This window comes from Chiloscyllium plagiosum, chromosome 23 (assembly GCF_004010195.1).
Source record: "Chiloscyllium plagiosum isolate BGI_BamShark_2017 chromosome 23, ASM401019v2, whole genome shotgun sequence".
Classification (NCBI taxonomy): domain Eukaryota; kingdom Metazoa; phylum Chordata; class Chondrichthyes; order Orectolobiformes; family Hemiscylliidae; genus Chiloscyllium; species Chiloscyllium plagiosum.
In genome coordinates, this window is record NC_057732.1 from 18,771,414 (window position 1) to 18,788,415 (window position 17,002).

At 41.0% G+C, this 17,002-nt stretch overlaps 1 protein-coding gene across 18 annotated transcripts in view; it reads right to left on the bottom strand.

Moving 5' to 3' along the window:
* anks1b (ankyrin repeat and sterile alpha motif domain containing 1B) overlaps nucleotides 1-17,002 on the bottom strand; it is an 813,858-nt gene that overhangs the window by 291,695 nt on the left and 505,161 nt on the right. For all 18 annotated transcript variants that reach the window (XM_043713629.1, XM_043713643.1, XM_043713627.1 and 15 more), the window contains one exon: nucleotides 15,910-16,050. In XM_043713629.1, the coding sequence (XP_043569564.1) occupies nucleotides 15,910-16,050 (141 nt within the window). The remainder of the gene's footprint in view (nucleotides 1-15,909; nucleotides 16,051-17,002) is intronic.

Below are 17,002 nucleotides of genomic sequence, written 5' to 3' on the forward strand. Positions count from 1 at the left end.
GCCCCCTTTATCTGCTGGTTTGATGGTGAGGTTGGGATTGGAGCAGAGGGATTGGAGGGCTGCGCGTTGTGAGGGTGAGAGGTTGGAGTGGGGGAGGGGAGGTAGACAGGTTGAGGTGGTTAATGTCCCGGCGGCAGTTGGAAATGAAGAGATCGAGGGCAGGTAATAGGCCAGTGGGGGTGTCCAAGTGGATGCAGTATGTTGGAGGTGGGCGAAGGGGTCCTCGGAATCTCCTTCATCATGAGAGTTACTTTTCTGTTGAACAGACACTGACCTGAAATGTTAAATTTGCTTCTCCCTCCACAGATACAGCTCAGCTTGCTGAATATATCCAGCACTTTTTGGATTTTTAATTCAGGATTCTGTTGTAGCATTTTGAAATGATTTGGTTATTGATTGCTGAACACAATAGCTGTTGTTCCTTTAAACATAAAAATGAAGCAAAGAAATAATCCTGGTGTCGCTGTTTATATTTTATTTCAATACCTTATTGCCCAAAACCTGTCATTATTTAGACAAGTACCTGAAGAAGGATGTCTCTGGTCTTAGTATCCAATCTGGCTCCAGATCAGAATGTTTCAGCATTAACAGTTCTCACATAATTTATTCAGTGCATATCAGAATTTGATTACAGTTTAATTGCTGGCCAAGTCTTTAATGATCACAAATGTAATTTAGCACAATTGAAGATGGACTGCTGCTCAAGAAACTCAAATTGCTTTTGATTTGATCTCAAGAAAATGTCCTTATTTAAATATTAGAAAGAGATATCAATCAGTACAAATAAAGGTGGCATATTGCTAAATATTGAACATGCTAGACAGAACCTACCTGTTCAGAGCTGGAGAGGAAGAAGGGAGTAAGGCCCCAGAATTGATATGGGGAGTGTTTTAACTGCTTACTTTCTTTCAGCACCTTTTCTAAACTCAATGACACATTATCCTAAATACACAATTTGGGTTAATGATAAAGTTAACAGCATTCACTGTTATTACGGAGTAAATCACTTCAGGTACCTGCTTATTTACAGTTAAGCATGGCAATCAGAAGTTTCTGTCTGAAATCCCCTGCTGCTTTAATCAGTCATATTCTCTTCCATTGTCTTTCATCAGGCAGCAAATACAAAAGTTTAAAAGCACGTACCAACAGATTGAAGAGCAGCTTCTTCCCTGTTATGACACTTGTGAATGGACCTCTCATATTACAGTTCATTTTCCTCCGTAGCTGTAACACGTTATTCTGCATTCTGTTGTATTACCCTGATGTACATATATAAGGTATGATTTGTCTGGATAGCACACAATATCATACTTCTCACTGTATCTCAGTAGCTGACAATAAAAAAATCAAACGGTCTTGCTTAAACTAGCGCCTTGCTTCAAGACCCTGCATTGACATTTATAACAGGTGCGAAGTTGCTCTATTGACCCATTTATTTTCATGTAAACATGCCAGAAAAAGTTATGATTTATGCCTTCATCTCCATATGAATTTTTAATAAAAGTGAAATATAGCAGGTGCTGGAAGATCCTAAACAAATGAAGAAAAAGCTGGAAAAATTCAGCAGGTCTTGCAGCATCTCCATGGAGTTCAGAAAAAAAGTCATAAAAGACTCAAAACATTAACTTTCCCTCTCCATAAATGCTGCCAGGCCTGCTGAGTCTCTCCAGCACATACTGAGATGGTTTGTTAATTTTTACTATCTTAAATAATCTCAATTACTGCAAACACTCCAATGATGAAATTTTAATTTTACAAATATAAAATCACATTTCTTCTGATATTAATTGTAAACAATATTAAAAATCAACATTTTATAAGGAAGTTTTCTGTTTCATCTCTCCCTTAGTTCCTAACTTTCTTTAATATCACTTTCTGTACGCGATTTTGCATTGAATTAAATTTTCTGATTCATACCTCCAGGTTTGACGTCTGAGCATCTTTGTGCACATTCATTAATTAATTCGCTGAAGATACATACAGTGGAAGCTTCCTAGCCCCTGAAGGTGGTGGGCCTTGGTGAGGAAATTGGGAAAATCAGTTGAGATAACCAGAAAGGAGCAACTCCGTGTCAACCAAGTGTTGAACTGCAAATCAAGCTCCCACTAGCGAGAGATCTGTTTGCCATGCGCTAATTCTCACTATTAGTTAATCTCGCCTCATTGATATATGAATTTGGTGCTGTACAGCATAGCCTACCTTGCCCCATGGGTTAGCCATGTACACAGCAAACACACTGCACTTATGTTAAGGAAATGACCACATCCCTAAGTCAAAGGGAGTGTAGTCCTCAGTTGAGGGGGATGAGAGGCTGCCATCAGTCAGATGGTCTCAGAACAAAATGTCAATTGCAGCATCAGATTGCAGTGCAGGGGACTGTCAGCTGGCCACTCGAGGCAGGCACGAGTCAGGAGTCCTTTTCAGCACATTCCTGGGTGTGCGCCATTGTCAATTTGGCAGATCCCGAGAACGCAGTCAGAAGAAGCCCAGTTAGTCAGTTAGGAAGTTACACACAGATCAGGCACAGGGTCTGATCATAGGCTGTCTTTCAACATCAGTCAGATGGTGTAGGTCCTGGTCAGTGCTGGGGGGGCAGCAGAATCAAAGTAAAGGGGGTAATCAAGGGATACTGCTATGATAGGGGAGTTGATGAACTCAATAAAGGGACAAGGATGGGCAAAGAGTTAGATTCAATGGTCATCACCATCACCATGGTCTTGACAGGGAAGTGCAAAATATGACAGTGGACAAGACCAAACTATAGGACTGTGACTCAGGAGTGAAGGTCAAAAATACAGAGAAAATTATTGGTAGTGTGTGGGAATATGTGGAGCTGGCCCAGGAGTGCCAGGAAGAAATCAGGAGGTGGAGTGTGGGGGGAAGGGGCTTGACTAACAATCATTATCTGTGACTGTGTGTGTCAACTGTGACCTGTGTTTCCTGCCATATTTTACTAACTACTAAATGCAAATGGGAAATGGCTGAGACCATACCAAGAGAGTAGTAAGTGCTACTTTACTGTCTCAACACTTGAGAGTCATGGGAGGTGTCTCAAGGGGCAATTGCACCTATGAGGCATTCACACATCACAAGCTGAAGCCATGCAACCATAGCACCATGCTTGGGAAATGCAAACAGTGCCCCACTGTGTACGCTGCAAATACTGGTTCAAAGCAATCCTGACCATATCACTGGTCATTGCAGATTCATCATAGTCTTCTTTGTGAGGCAGAAGTAATCACAGGCAATGTTACAATGTTACAATGTTACAGGCAATGGTACCTGGGGAGGGGCTCAAAGCGCAAATATAATCCAAGATTTCAAAAGCTGGGACACGGAATAGTTCCCTCTTGCCTTGAATGTAAGTACTGTGGGGCTTGGTGCTCAAGTCTTCTGCTCATGCAGTAGTTCCAATCTCTAACTCTCTTTTTGCAACAAGACAGGTATGTTGCATTCTTTGGAATAGGGCTCCAAGTTAAATTTCCATGGAGAGGTATTCCATGGCCCTCCCTGTTGGAGTGCTTCATTTCCCACTATGTGGAAGACTATGCTGAACTGCCACATTAGTGAGTGATGTGAATACTGGGTATCTCTGGGTCTCTTTTTTTTAGATAAAAGAATCAGGAGTGGGCGGGTTCAGGGCTCACACAAACCCAGGAAGGTTTTTGATTTTGCTTTCAGTCAGTGAGAAGTTTCTGCTGCTGCTGAGCTAACAGTTTGAGTTCTCTGCTGCTACAGTCTTACAGGCTCCCTCCTGGAAATGAAAAGAGGCAGACTGTTCCCTTCAGTATTTCATTCTGGTGGCCTGGAGAGATGCAGCACATGAAAACCTTAACTGTTTTGCTAAATTGCCTTGCCAAAGGTGTGTTTGTGGGATGTTGCCTATATTGGAACAGTCGGTTAAATAAGACATCACTTCAAGTATTTCAATAGAGTTAAAGTTATGCCAAATTTTTTTGTATTTTAATTGTGGTAAGTATAAAGTGTGTTTTGATTAAAGTATGGTAGTTTGGCCAATTGAATCATATCTGGAACACAGTACCTTACAGTTGCCTTTGGAAGGCAGGGTTTAGGCTGTCTCCTTACTATATTTTGGGGAGGTCTGGTCTGGTCCATAATATTGTACCTTGAGAGCAATGATGCAGCCTATATCCTTAAGAGCTCTCATATTCTGGCAGTGCTTCACAGGCCAGTTGTCTTTCAAGGATGGCTACTGGGCTCAGGGATACCTTCTACAATGTTGGCTGATGACTCTGTAACCGAGCATGCTGGGGCTGACTGTAGATACAATACAGTCCATTCTTCCACCTGAGCCATGCTGGAGCAGATGATAGATCTTCTGAAGAGGAGCGTCCAATACTTGGATCGGTACCAGGGGTTGTGGCAGTACATTCTGGACAGGAGTATGCTGCAAAAGATTAGCATGTTGTAGACAACTGCGGAAGGTGAAGGGGGGCTGTGAGAGAGTCTGAGCAGCTGCAAGAGTGATACAAGTCTTCCCAGCAGCAAGGTGAGAACAATGAACAGGAGAAACGCACGATAGAGTGGTGCAACAAACCAGACAGGAGTTAACTGACTCTCGCTGCCTGTCAATATGAACTGGGTGTAATATTCATTCATTGACGGTAAATCTGTTGGTACTGAAAAAGCAGGCAGTCCGTTTCTTTCCCAAGAGATAAATACAGCTTCTGTTTGTTTGGTTATGTTCATTTTTGCTGTTGCTAATTAAAAGTGAATGGTTTGAAGTGTTTGAAAGATTGCCTGTACGCAATTGGAATGATGATGATTCTAGACGACACTGGATATTGGGACAGCAGAGTACGGGCACAGATGGAATGTGCAAAGGACAGATTTGCTGTGTGGCATATGTTTAAACGGTGATAGATGCAGTTGTGCTACTATGTGTGCACTGAAGCATTCACTGTGCCACCTATGTGTCCCAAGCAGGTTTGTGATTGTTGGCCCATCATGCACACAATGAAGGGCAATGTCAGTCAGCCAATGATTGACTGGATGCATAGCTGAGATTCACAAATGGTGCCAGCACCAGGATATTCTGCCAATGGCAAGAGCTCTTGTCTGTGGTGACTGCAAGAATACAATGAGTCAGGGCACTGAGTATTGTTAATGAGGTGTGTTTGGAATGATAGAGTGAGAAAACTTGCTAGGCCTTTTGGAGATAAACCTTCATGAAACTTGCCAAAAATGATACTTATGAGCTGATTTTCTGGCAAGATTAAGCCCATGGTGTTGTAAAGATTGTCCACAGATACCAAGGAATCCCTGTATAGTGGGCATCAGGCAGCAAGTGAATCAGAGCCCTTCACCCGCAATAGCAAACCTAGTCAATTCCTCAGCATCTTTTAATATATTTGTTTATGCATTTGCACTGTATCAAACGTCCTGCATTTCTGAAAGTTAATGCTTGCCAGCTGTTAGTATTGCATCCAGAGTCTGCAAAGATCATCATCATCACGGCTAATACATCCTATTCAATTCAGCACAAAAGTGTCCTACATGACTCTGTTGCTGTGTATGGTTTCTACTGCACATTCAGTCCAAGGCAGTTTTCATGCTTGCAGCTGTACTTAGAGCACAAAACTTTCTACACAGGTCAAAGCAATTGTCTTCAAGTGTAAAACCTGCAAACAATTTGTGGATTTTAGTACTAAAACCCTGTGAAAATCTGGTTGGTATTCCTCAAGGGATACAAGATTCAATCGGCTTTAGAAATAAATTTTTTATACTTGCAGCTTTATTCAACTTAGTTATTATTGACTTGACTAGAACGTTTATGTACAACAATGACAAGTGACATTTAGAATCTTTATACTTCGGTAACTCAATTTCTATTAAATTCTGACATGTTTATGAAGTAGCTTGATGACAGGTACTTACTATGGATTTAAAATGATAAATAGTAAGTTGCTGCCTACTGGATGTAAATCCACCAAAGTTGCACTTGCCAAACAACAAACTGAAATGCTAACTCAATTAAGTGTTTGACAGTCTGACCATCATTAAGTTTTAGCATTGACAATAAAACATGGGCGTAAGGAACATAATAAAGGACCACTGAACTTACCAAATCTCACCCTTATTCATTATTTATGGCACATATAATTTATGGGGCAATGCAGGTCAGCTTATGAAGCTTGGTATAAAGGTTATTAATACAACATATAGATTGATTTTTATGCTACTAGAAATATGACAGGAGTGAACAAAGGAAAAAAATTAACTTTTTCTCTTCCAGAACTCTCCATGATTAGTTGATTTTACTGCTCTGCAACATTTCTTCAACAGATATATGAAATGTCTTTCTTATTTATTGCTGACAACCACACCCATGATCAGTGTCTACCTAGTCTGTTTCTCTGATTGAAAATGCAGTGCACTGATCACAGATCACATCCCAGAACCCCCCTCTAATCATCCTTCAAATAATCTCCATCTGTATTTCTCATAATGGCAACTTTCTGATTTGGACAAGAACATGAAGGGAAATGGTAAGAACTGAAGATACAGAAGTGGGAAAATTGGAATGGCAAACAGTAATGAGCACCAAAACGCATCCATAACTGGGTAAACTCATGGCAGATATGTTGTACATGGATATACATTTAACAATTAGGATGTGAACAAATAATCAAAGTATGAAAGAGGTGCTCAATGAAACAAGAGTAAAACACGCTCATCAAGAAAGTGATTTACCATTTATTTGGCTGAAATGTTGGAATCACAATGTTTGAGGACAATGAACACACAAAAAATAAGGTAAGTAACCACTGACACTGATGAAACATGAAATGGAGTTGCATTCTTTCTCATTTCTTAGACATATGAAAGTACTTTGGATCTCACCCTAAACCTGTTTCCCCATTCCAAGCTATCTTCCTGCAAAGGGGGTTGGGTGTGACTACCTTTGACTTTCAAGACATCGGATATGAACCAGTAGCTTCATCCCATGGAATATATAACAAATAATCAAAGAACAAAGAACAGCACGGCAAAGGAACATGCCCTTCAGCCCAGCAAGCCTACACAGATATTATGCCTTTCTAAACTAAAAACCTTTTGCCTCCTCACAGTCTGCATCTATTCCCTGTCTATTCATGTGGCTGTCAAGCTGTGTCTTAAAAGTTGCTATTGTATCTGCTTCTACTACATCCTCTGGCGTTGCATTGCAGGCACCTACCACCCTCTGCATGAAGAAAAAACAACTTGCGTTTCACAGCTCCTTTAAATTTTCCACTTTTACCTTGAACTCAAGTCCCCTGGTAACTGACATTTCCACCCTGGGAAAAAGACTCTGACTATCTACTCTATCCACACCTTTCATGATTTTGTAAACCTCTATCAGATTGCCCCTCAGCTTTTGATATTCAAGCAAACTGAGTTTGTCCAATTTGTCCTTGTAGCTAATACCCTCCAAACCTGGCAACATCATGATAAACCATTTCCGTACCCTCTCCTTAGCCTCCACATCCTTCTGGTAGTGTGATGACCAGAACTGTATGCAATATTCCAAATGCAGTCTTACTAAAGTTCTCCACAGCTGCAGCCACAAACTGAAGGGGCACCAATATCCTCAGGTGAAGTTTGTTAATGCCTCTGGGAAGGGTTAAAACTAATATGGCAGGGGTTTCTGAAGCAGAACAGTATGTCAGCAGGAGAAATGACCAAGGAGGAGTTAGAGAATAAAGCCAGGAAGACTAAGAGGAAGAACAGGCAGTGAGAAGTTACTGAACATGGTGGGTCTGTGGTCTGAACAGGGTGGTTTTAAAGTGAGATATATGGCAGGCAAGTCAGATCAATTTAGAGCCTGGATTAATGCATAATGAAGACATATTTCCATCTCCATCAGTGATATTAAACAAGCGCTTATATCTTGAACTTCCCAGGCTGAATTTTACCAAAAATCAATTTTGAGGAGTTTCATCTCTGTGAGCTATACCACATACTTTTCTCTCTCCCATGAAGTCATGCCTCCAGGGCACAGTGCTTGTGCTATATGGTGCTCAGCAGCAGTGAAATCCTCCTAGTACTGGGATCCTCTAGCCCTCTCACCATGGGCAGAGAAAGCCAAGCTGCCACCCTGATGTGAAGTAGCCACCCAGGTCAGTGTTGTGTACATGTTCTGGAGAACCATGCAGCTGTCCAAGATACCTAATAATCTTCTGGCTTCTGAAAGGATAAGTGTCATCATCTTCTCTTTGGTACCACACACTCACTCAAACTCAACCATTGCACCTGACTCCAATCAAGACTGATGAACTACCACTCTCAATGTTATATGCAGCACCTTCCCTCAATAGCTCTCATTCACAGCATTCCCTCTCCCCATACTACCCACCCTACTTGTCCCTCTGCACTTCCTACTGACTCACTCAGGATACCTCACCATCTTGCCTGTCAGACCTGTTCTTTGCTGCTAAACATGACAAACAATGTGGCGATCCTGTCTGTGCTAAAATGCATGGGAAGGCAGAGATGCTGACAGCATTCAAGCAGATACAAAGTGAGTGATCACTAAGGAAATGAGCCAACAGCTCGGAGATACATCCATGTCCCATGAGACAAGCACCTGTACCTGTGTGTAAATTGGCATTGCAATGTTGGTCAGTTCCAATGTGCAGTGTTGAAGAGCTGACTGTATTAAAGGTGAGTCCCAAATGTGCCCTAACGATGCGATAAGGTTAATGATTTACCAATGCCAATTTCCATGGACAGAGGTAGTTGGTGCCCATGGAACATGTCCTGAGGCACTGGGGAATGCTGGCTAACATGGAGGTCCAGAAACGGTACCAGGGAGTTGCAGCTACCATGGACCTGCTCAGACTTTCCTGTCAGGAACTTTGTGCTGTCTAATTTCTCTCCACTGCCAGGGACAATAGCAAGCTGCATATAAATGAGGTGAGGTTAGGTAATAGTAAGATGTTAATGCATGCAACTAGGCACCTCATTGCTCACTACTGTGTTTCTCACCTTGCTATGAAAGACTTGGGTGGAAAAATTTGATGCCTTTCTCTTGACATCAAGAATATCATGTTTCCAATCTCATCATATTTTCATAACTGACTCGTCATAGCTAGAAACATTCCAAGATAGGTTTCAAATTTTAGGCGTGAGATGATGCAAGTAACTGGATGTCGTCATTAGTTATGTCACTGCTCATGCTGATTGTTGTATCAAACTGATGTTAAATGAAAATTAATTGTGGTTAAAATTGAACATCAGTGGGGCAATCACACAAAATAGATGACAGCCAAATTCAAAAATTTTCTCTTTGACTATGTCTTTGGTTTCTGATTGCTAGTCTTCTCCAAGCTTGACTGTACATCTTACCATCTTATTGCGGTATTCCTGAATACTTTTACCTGCACTATCCTGAAGGTGAAAATTATTTTATATGTGTTCACATAATGCAAGCTTTTTGGACCAGCACTAATGAGCACTGATGTCAGGAATCTGAATAAAACATTTGTTACTCAATCTGAAAGGCCTCAGTTCGTATTGATATCCTTAAATCCAAAATAGCATCTGAAAAAAAACACAAACTGCCAAATAGTCCTTCATCTGACCTACAAACAGTCATAAATTAAAGACTGATCCAATCACATTGGGGATGTAATTGTGGGAGCAAAGAATACAATTTCATTTGTTGGGCAAATTAAGTGAATATGACTGACACAGTTATCAGCCCTCAGTTCTAACAATCAGACTGGGATTCTTTTGACTGGGATAGAGAATGCCAAGAGGTGAATTAGGTGAGGTACTTAAAAAAAAAAGAGGGGCTTGGTAGGAAAACGAAAAAGGTTTTCACTTTTCGAGAATCTTATTTGCGAGGTTATAAAATATGACAGTTCCTAATAAATCCAATAAGGGATTCTGGAGAAACCTCTTTACCCTGAGAACGATCTGAATTTGGAACCCGCTACAAAGATTGAGCTGTTGAGGTGAACAGCAGATCAATTTAAAGTGGCTATGTACACAAGAGTGAAAGGAGTCAAAGGTCATGCCGATAAGATGAAATAAGTAAGATGAAATAGTATGGGAGAAGGCTCCTGCAGAGTTGCAATGTCCTCGGTTGGCGATGCTTGTTGATCATTAGTTGAGTGGTTAAATTGGTGGTGATTTATTCATTAAAAAAAAGAGCTCTCAATGGTTTCGTGGCACAGTGCTGGTGTCCCTATTTGTAAGCTAGGAGGCTTGGGTTCAAATCTTGCTTGCTCCAGAGGTGCATAGCAGCTTGTCTGACAGGTTGATCAGGAAATGTCTTCTGGTTTACGACTGCAGGTGGGTTCTTCCAGCTCAGTAGTAGTATCCCTACTTCTGAACCAGGAGGGCAGGTTCAAACTCTACCTGCTCTAGGAGAGTGATATAACATCAAAGAACGGGTTGATTAAAAAATAATCTGGTTTATCACTACCACTGCATTTCTAGCACTAACATAGAACAGCATGTAATGTACTTTCATTCCCTGACTGAAAGCTAAATTAAAACCATTTTCCTCAGAAAAGCTGTGTTTGGCACCAAGTAAATAAAGCAGAAGGCATTTTACTTTCTTCATTCTTTATTTTGTTACTGTTGCTAAGTAGTAGCATGGACAAGAGCAGGCATAAAGTAATGACAGCAGACAATGTTCAAATGCTTATCAGAAAGCAATGGTTAAAACTCCTGCCTTTACAACGGGCATCCCATATAGCCACTGATGCACTAAAGTTATGAAAAGCTACTCTGATTTTACAATGTGAACAGAATGACAAGTAATTCTATTAAACTACTTTTTCTTTGTACAAGAGCTGCTGAATAGAGTTTGCTAACAAATTAAACTAAAAACATGATCGGGGTTGATTAATTCATGAAATATATAAGTATTTTCCACAAAACTATTATTTTTCTTGATGGATATCCGGAAAGATTTGAAATACCTTGTCATGAATATTTATGATATATATAGAGTTTGAAATATTTTATTTATGAATTAATTACTAGTGCTGAAGAATGGAAATACAAATTACTCTGGCAGCTATCTTTTCCTTATCTAAAAACACCAAAGATGTTAACTTAAACAAAATGTCAGTGTTGAGGCTAAAGGCAAAGATTATGTCAATTGTTTCAGCAAGCATTTTGAAACTGCACATAAAACATTCTGAACACATTTTCATTACTGCAATGTTCTCATGTAAGTTAAATAAAAAATGCAACAAGGTGTTTCTATTGCTCACAGTAACTCCTCATAAACAAATAAATATGATGACATAAGCTGGGAAGAAAATGCAGAGAGGAAACAAGATGGGTATGTCTTCCCCGAATGATTAGAACTGAAGGAAACTCAGACATTTAAAATGTCAATAACCTCTTCTTTCATCCTCCGGATAGGCAGAACTCCAAAAATGGCTTTAAAAATACAGTTGTTAATGTACACTTCCTTTGTGTTTCTTTTTAATATGTGCATTATACATCAATGTACAGCAGGATATCATTAGATCCCGCTGATTACTCATCTCCTGAATACGTATTAGAGTCTCTTATGTATTCACTGCAGTGTGACTGTGTGGGAGTGATGTTCTTGACATTACTAATGAATCTTTCACTTGGCAAGTACTTGATGAGAAGGCTAAATGTACTTTAACACCCTAACTGTTATTATACATAGTGAGTGAAGGAACAGGTATCGGGCCGCCAATTAATTCACCTCAAATTCTGTGCATTGCATGTTCTCATTTGACAGTCCTTTGCCCCTGTAAAAATGTGTACTTTGTTGTCTAATATAAATCTGCAGTGCTGATTTATAAGTAAATTTGGAGAAATTTACAAAGACACAGAAGATGTGCTCATCATTAAAAAAAAATTGAATTATTTGAGCCGATTATTTCTTAAATTTTAGTGCATAAATTCTTCTATTGTATTCAGAGTTAAAAATAAAATTGTCCTGGGTCTTTTTGATTTTATAGATACAATATTCCTACGTCAGTACTAAAGGTAGCTCAGCTTCACAGTTTGCATTCATTACCATAATACTCCATCACTACAAACCAGTATCCTTCCATAGCCATATATGGTGCTTCCTTCCTCACTGCTCTTGGCTTGCTAGTCTGTTTCTAACTTTGAACACAAGGAATTAGAATACAAAAGGATATCATGACGTCTGTAGCTCAGCAGTAATGCTGGTCGAAATATCTTTACTGTCTAACAAATTACTGTCAATTATCTCGTTATAAAACAACTAATAATTAATGGAAACATTTATAAAATTTATACTCATAGCAACATTGCTTTGAAAAAATCTAATTAATGTGGAGAAACAGAATAGGAAACACCATTCCTTTCCTTTATATTTCTACACAGGGACAAGTTCATTTTTGTGCATTCAGATGGCTTTATGAGCTTAAAGTCATAGAGATGTACAGCATGGAAACAGACCCTTCAGTCCAACTCGTCCCTACCGACCAGATGTAGTCCCACCTGCCAGCACCCGGCCCATATCCCTCCAAACCCTTCCTATTCTTATATCCCTCCAGATGCTTTTCAAATAATGCAATTGTACTAGCCTCCACTACTTCCGCTAGCAGCTCACTCCATTCACAACCGTCTGCATGAAAAAGCTGCCCCTTCGTTCTCTTCTAGGTCTTTCCTCTCTCACCGTAAACCTATATCCTCTAGTTCTGGACTCCCCCACCCATGGAAAAATCTTTGTCTATTTATCCTATCCATGTCCCTCATGATTTTATAAACCTCTATGAGGTCACCACTCAGCCTCTGACACTCCAGGGAAAACAGCCCCTGACTATTTAGCCTCTCCTGATAGTTCAAATCCTCCAATCCTGGCAACAACCTTGTAAATCTTTTCTGCACCGTTTCAAGTTATGGTCAGTCAGTGCAGGAGAGAACTTCTACGATTTTAGAAGATGTCACATCAGGTTAGAAATAACAAGACAACAGTTTGTACTTCAAACGGCAACATGTTCCAAGCACCTCAGAAGAATGGGGAGAGGAGCGGAATGGACATCACATATTTGGACAGAGTTAGGACAGGTAACAGATACAATTTTGGGGAAAGGATAACTAGATGTCATGAGAATAAGGGATGGTAAAGATTGGGAAGAAAATAGAGTTTAAGGAAGCAATAGCTTTAAGTTCTTGTAACAGATGGGAGAGAAACTGGACTAGAGAAAACACAGAGCAGATCAGGAATGTGGTGGAGCCATGTATGTTAGGCTTGTTAAGACTGGTGTAATATCCTGATATCAGCAGAGGTACAGATCAATATACTGGGCAGGATGACCATGTGGAGAAGGTAGCTGAGGAGAGGGAGAAGGATATGGAGAAGAATTTAGCGACTAGGATATAAACAGTGAAGTGGGGTCATCAGAGGTGACTGGTGAGGAGATGGAACAAGGACTTTTGAGTTGCAGTTGCAGTATAGGTGGGCTTGCACTGGATGCTAGTACTGCAATGGAAGTGTAGATATGTCATTAAGACTAGTTATGGCATTAAGAGCCAGGCAAATCCAGTGAGACAGTTAGATCACACGCTGTCAGGTTCAGCAACATTTAAGCAGAATGAAATTGTAGCTTCAAAACCATTCCCAAATGGAAGAAGTATGTTGATAGTTCACAAATGAATGAGAATAATCTTTTCAAAACTTCACTGCAGCAGATTGAAAATTCATCCAAAGTGAAATACCTCCAGCTAGAAATTAATTTGTTCAACTTCTGGCTGCAGGAGGCATGACGTGTGCCCATATCTCCAGCTGAGCTTGGGAGGACACAGTATTAGTCTGCCCACCTCATTGGCATGATTTCAGTGTCACTACCTTCATTTCCAGCACTAGTCTCCCTTCTCAATGTTGCTGGCAACCTCTACACATACCAAAAGGTGCCTGCAGCTTTGTTTGCCGTTCATGAATTGTAGGCAGCATGTTCGTTCTTAAAAGGCAGGTTCTCCTTTGGAGACACAAAAAGATTGCTGCAAAAGAAGCTCTTGAAAAGTGACTGCCTGGGCACAGAGAGCTATCCATACTGAGATTATAGTGTCCAAGGCATGAGTAGTGTAGGTTGGCAGCAGGAGATGACAAGGACCACCTCAGAATGGAGCAGGACAGACAACTCCTGGACCAGATAACCTGCAAGCAGTGCTACTGAATTCTAATCACCTTATATGGCTGATCAAGATCAGTGAATACAAATTAACTCAATTTCTCCTACCATCCATAGAAATCAATGTTCCACACTCCCATCACTGATCCAACAACTGTCCCTGACTCTCAGGACTCAGCCTAAGATACTGAAATCCCACTTCACGCTTTCCCATCTATCACTGCTACCAACCTCTAGCTTTCACATACCTTCGTACAGGAGACTATGCCAGGCACATCATCTAAACCCATTACCATTAATATTCTGCCTTCACCATTGAAGGACAAGGTGGAATTCACTGGAAAGGAGTAGAGCACAGCTAATGCAGGAGAGATAAGGAAGCCTGTATCTCCAGAGACTCTCAGCAGCAGGGAGCACAATGCAACCTGTCCCTACAACATCTGGTACTGGAGAACACTGAGAATCTAACGGCATTTTCCAGAGTTTTCCCACTTCTTGACTCCCAGCTCACCCTCACATCTGGCAGGATGAGAAAACTGCAAGTGATGTATTTTGCTTCTCACCCTCGCTCATACCCGCAGAATGACACTCGCTTCAGAGTTCCTGCTTTACGACATTCTAAGTACTGGCGCCTGCACAACTGAAGGAGCCCAAGCAATGACGAAGACTTGACGTGACACTCAGCTGCCAGATCAGACATTGGCACTGCACTACTCTGGAGACTGGTTTGGAGTTGGCATCAGCACATGCTGAGTCACTGGATATGAATGGGCTACAAGCAAGCCATGACTCATTTGCCAGATCACCAGCGGACAAGATGGCAGGCAGATATTGCTACTGAGATTCAGATAAGGATATTTTGGGGGGGGGGGGGAGCAGTGGAGTATCTGTTGGGTATGATAGCCAAAATGTGGATGCACAGTTTAGCCCACTAGACAACCTCCCATTACTGTCAAGGGGCAGGGAGGAATCGGACTCCCATTTAGCCAAAGACGTGGCATGGAGCTTGTCATCGCTGCAGCGTCTGCTCCGTCACCCTGCCAAGCTGCAGGGCACTGCCAGCACTGCCCCCAAACCTGTTCCAACCTCCATGTCTGACTCAATGTTGGGATACAGACAGACTCTAACCTCACACCTGCAATGCATTGTATGAGCGGAGATGTCACTTTTTTTTAATACAGATAAAATCTTAAGGTGTCTCGGGACTATGACTTGAAAGAAGTTCTGGGATTTACGTATTAATTAATCCAAGCCTGCATCCTCATTATAAATGATTAAAGACTTAACAGCAATCTAGATTAGTCCAATATATCACATCAGCTTTATGGTACTTTGACCTTTCACTATAAATTCTGTGTCCTATGATCCCACCCCACTAGCTAACTCACAACGGAGCAGCACTCCGAGAGCCTGTGCTTCCAAATAAACCTGTTAGACGATAACTTGGTGTTGTGAGATTTTTAACTTCAACTTCCATGGAGATAGCCCATCCAACTCCCCTGTCATCCCAGTGAGGACAAGGCAACAAGTTCTGACAAAAAAAACATCCTCCAAATACATTTCAGACTGCTTTCAGACACTTCAAAAGGGGGGGGAAAAAATTCCATAAATGATATTGACCCACTCTCAGGCTGCCTGTTGCTTTAGTGTCAGGCCTGAATAAATTTTACAGCATGCTGTTTTGAACTCAGAATATCCTAATTTGGTCTGTTGGGTTTGAACAAAAAAAAGGTTCTTTAATTAGAATATTTGATGGATGTGTTTTCCTGCAGGCAAGTATTATACAGAAAGTAAAAATATCAACCTGTGTCAAAATTGGAAAGCCAAGTGGTCGGCAGCCATTGCAGGGAGTGAACGCTTCCCATAGTCTCGTGGGCCCACAGCTTTTCTCTCCTTCTTCCTCATCTGTCTGGGGCGTTTTTATTGGAGGAGATGGACGGTCTCGCTGTTGGCAAAAAAAAAAGTAACTTAGAGAGGAATATGTAAAATGAATCCTTTTGCTTTCAAAGGAGTAACCAAAGTCATATACAAACAATAGGAGATAGTGAACAGGCAGGAAGAGCAATCCATCAAAATCAGTTAGGGGCAAAGCATTAGGATCTTTTCCATTAAATCAGTTCAGGAAGCAGAACAATTTTCTCTCTGGGCATTTTAACTAATCATACAAAAGTGTTGCTGTATTTCAATATCACATTGAATCAAAATGAAACTTCTGTCCACCAAATCTACAAACAAATTGAAAGAGCAAAAGATTTCAGTTCTTTACCCTTTTTTATTAACTTTTTTCCAATCAACAGAGTGGTTTCCATTCTACAATATGCATTGGCTGATGTGCGTTATACCTCAGTTCACATCTGCAATAATTTTCCAAGTATGGACTGTGTCCTCGTGTTAAGCCACATGCTAAGGCATGGGATACATAGAGGAATACAAACACAACTGTCCATTTCTAAATTTGCCACCGTATTAGACCAGTTGCCTTGCAACTGGCACAGAACTGTCACATACCTTGCTTCCTGACTCTACCATCCACTACCTTCTCCTTGCTGACACCTACATTCTCACCACCTTCGCCTATCAGACAGTAAGAAATGCGAACATGAGTAGACCATTTAGACCCTTAATCCTGTGCTGCCTTTCAACAGGATCATGGCTGGTCCAACATTCCTCAATTCCTTTTTAGATTAGATTACTTACAGTATGGAAACAGGCCCTTCGGCCCAACAAGTCCATACCGCCCCGCCGAAGCGCAACCCACCCATACACCTACATTTACCCATTATCTGACACTACGGGCAATTTAGCATGGCCAATTCACCTGACCTGCACATCTTTGGACTGTGGGAGGAAACCGGAGCACCCGGTTCTCCTTGCTGACACCTACATTCTCACCACCT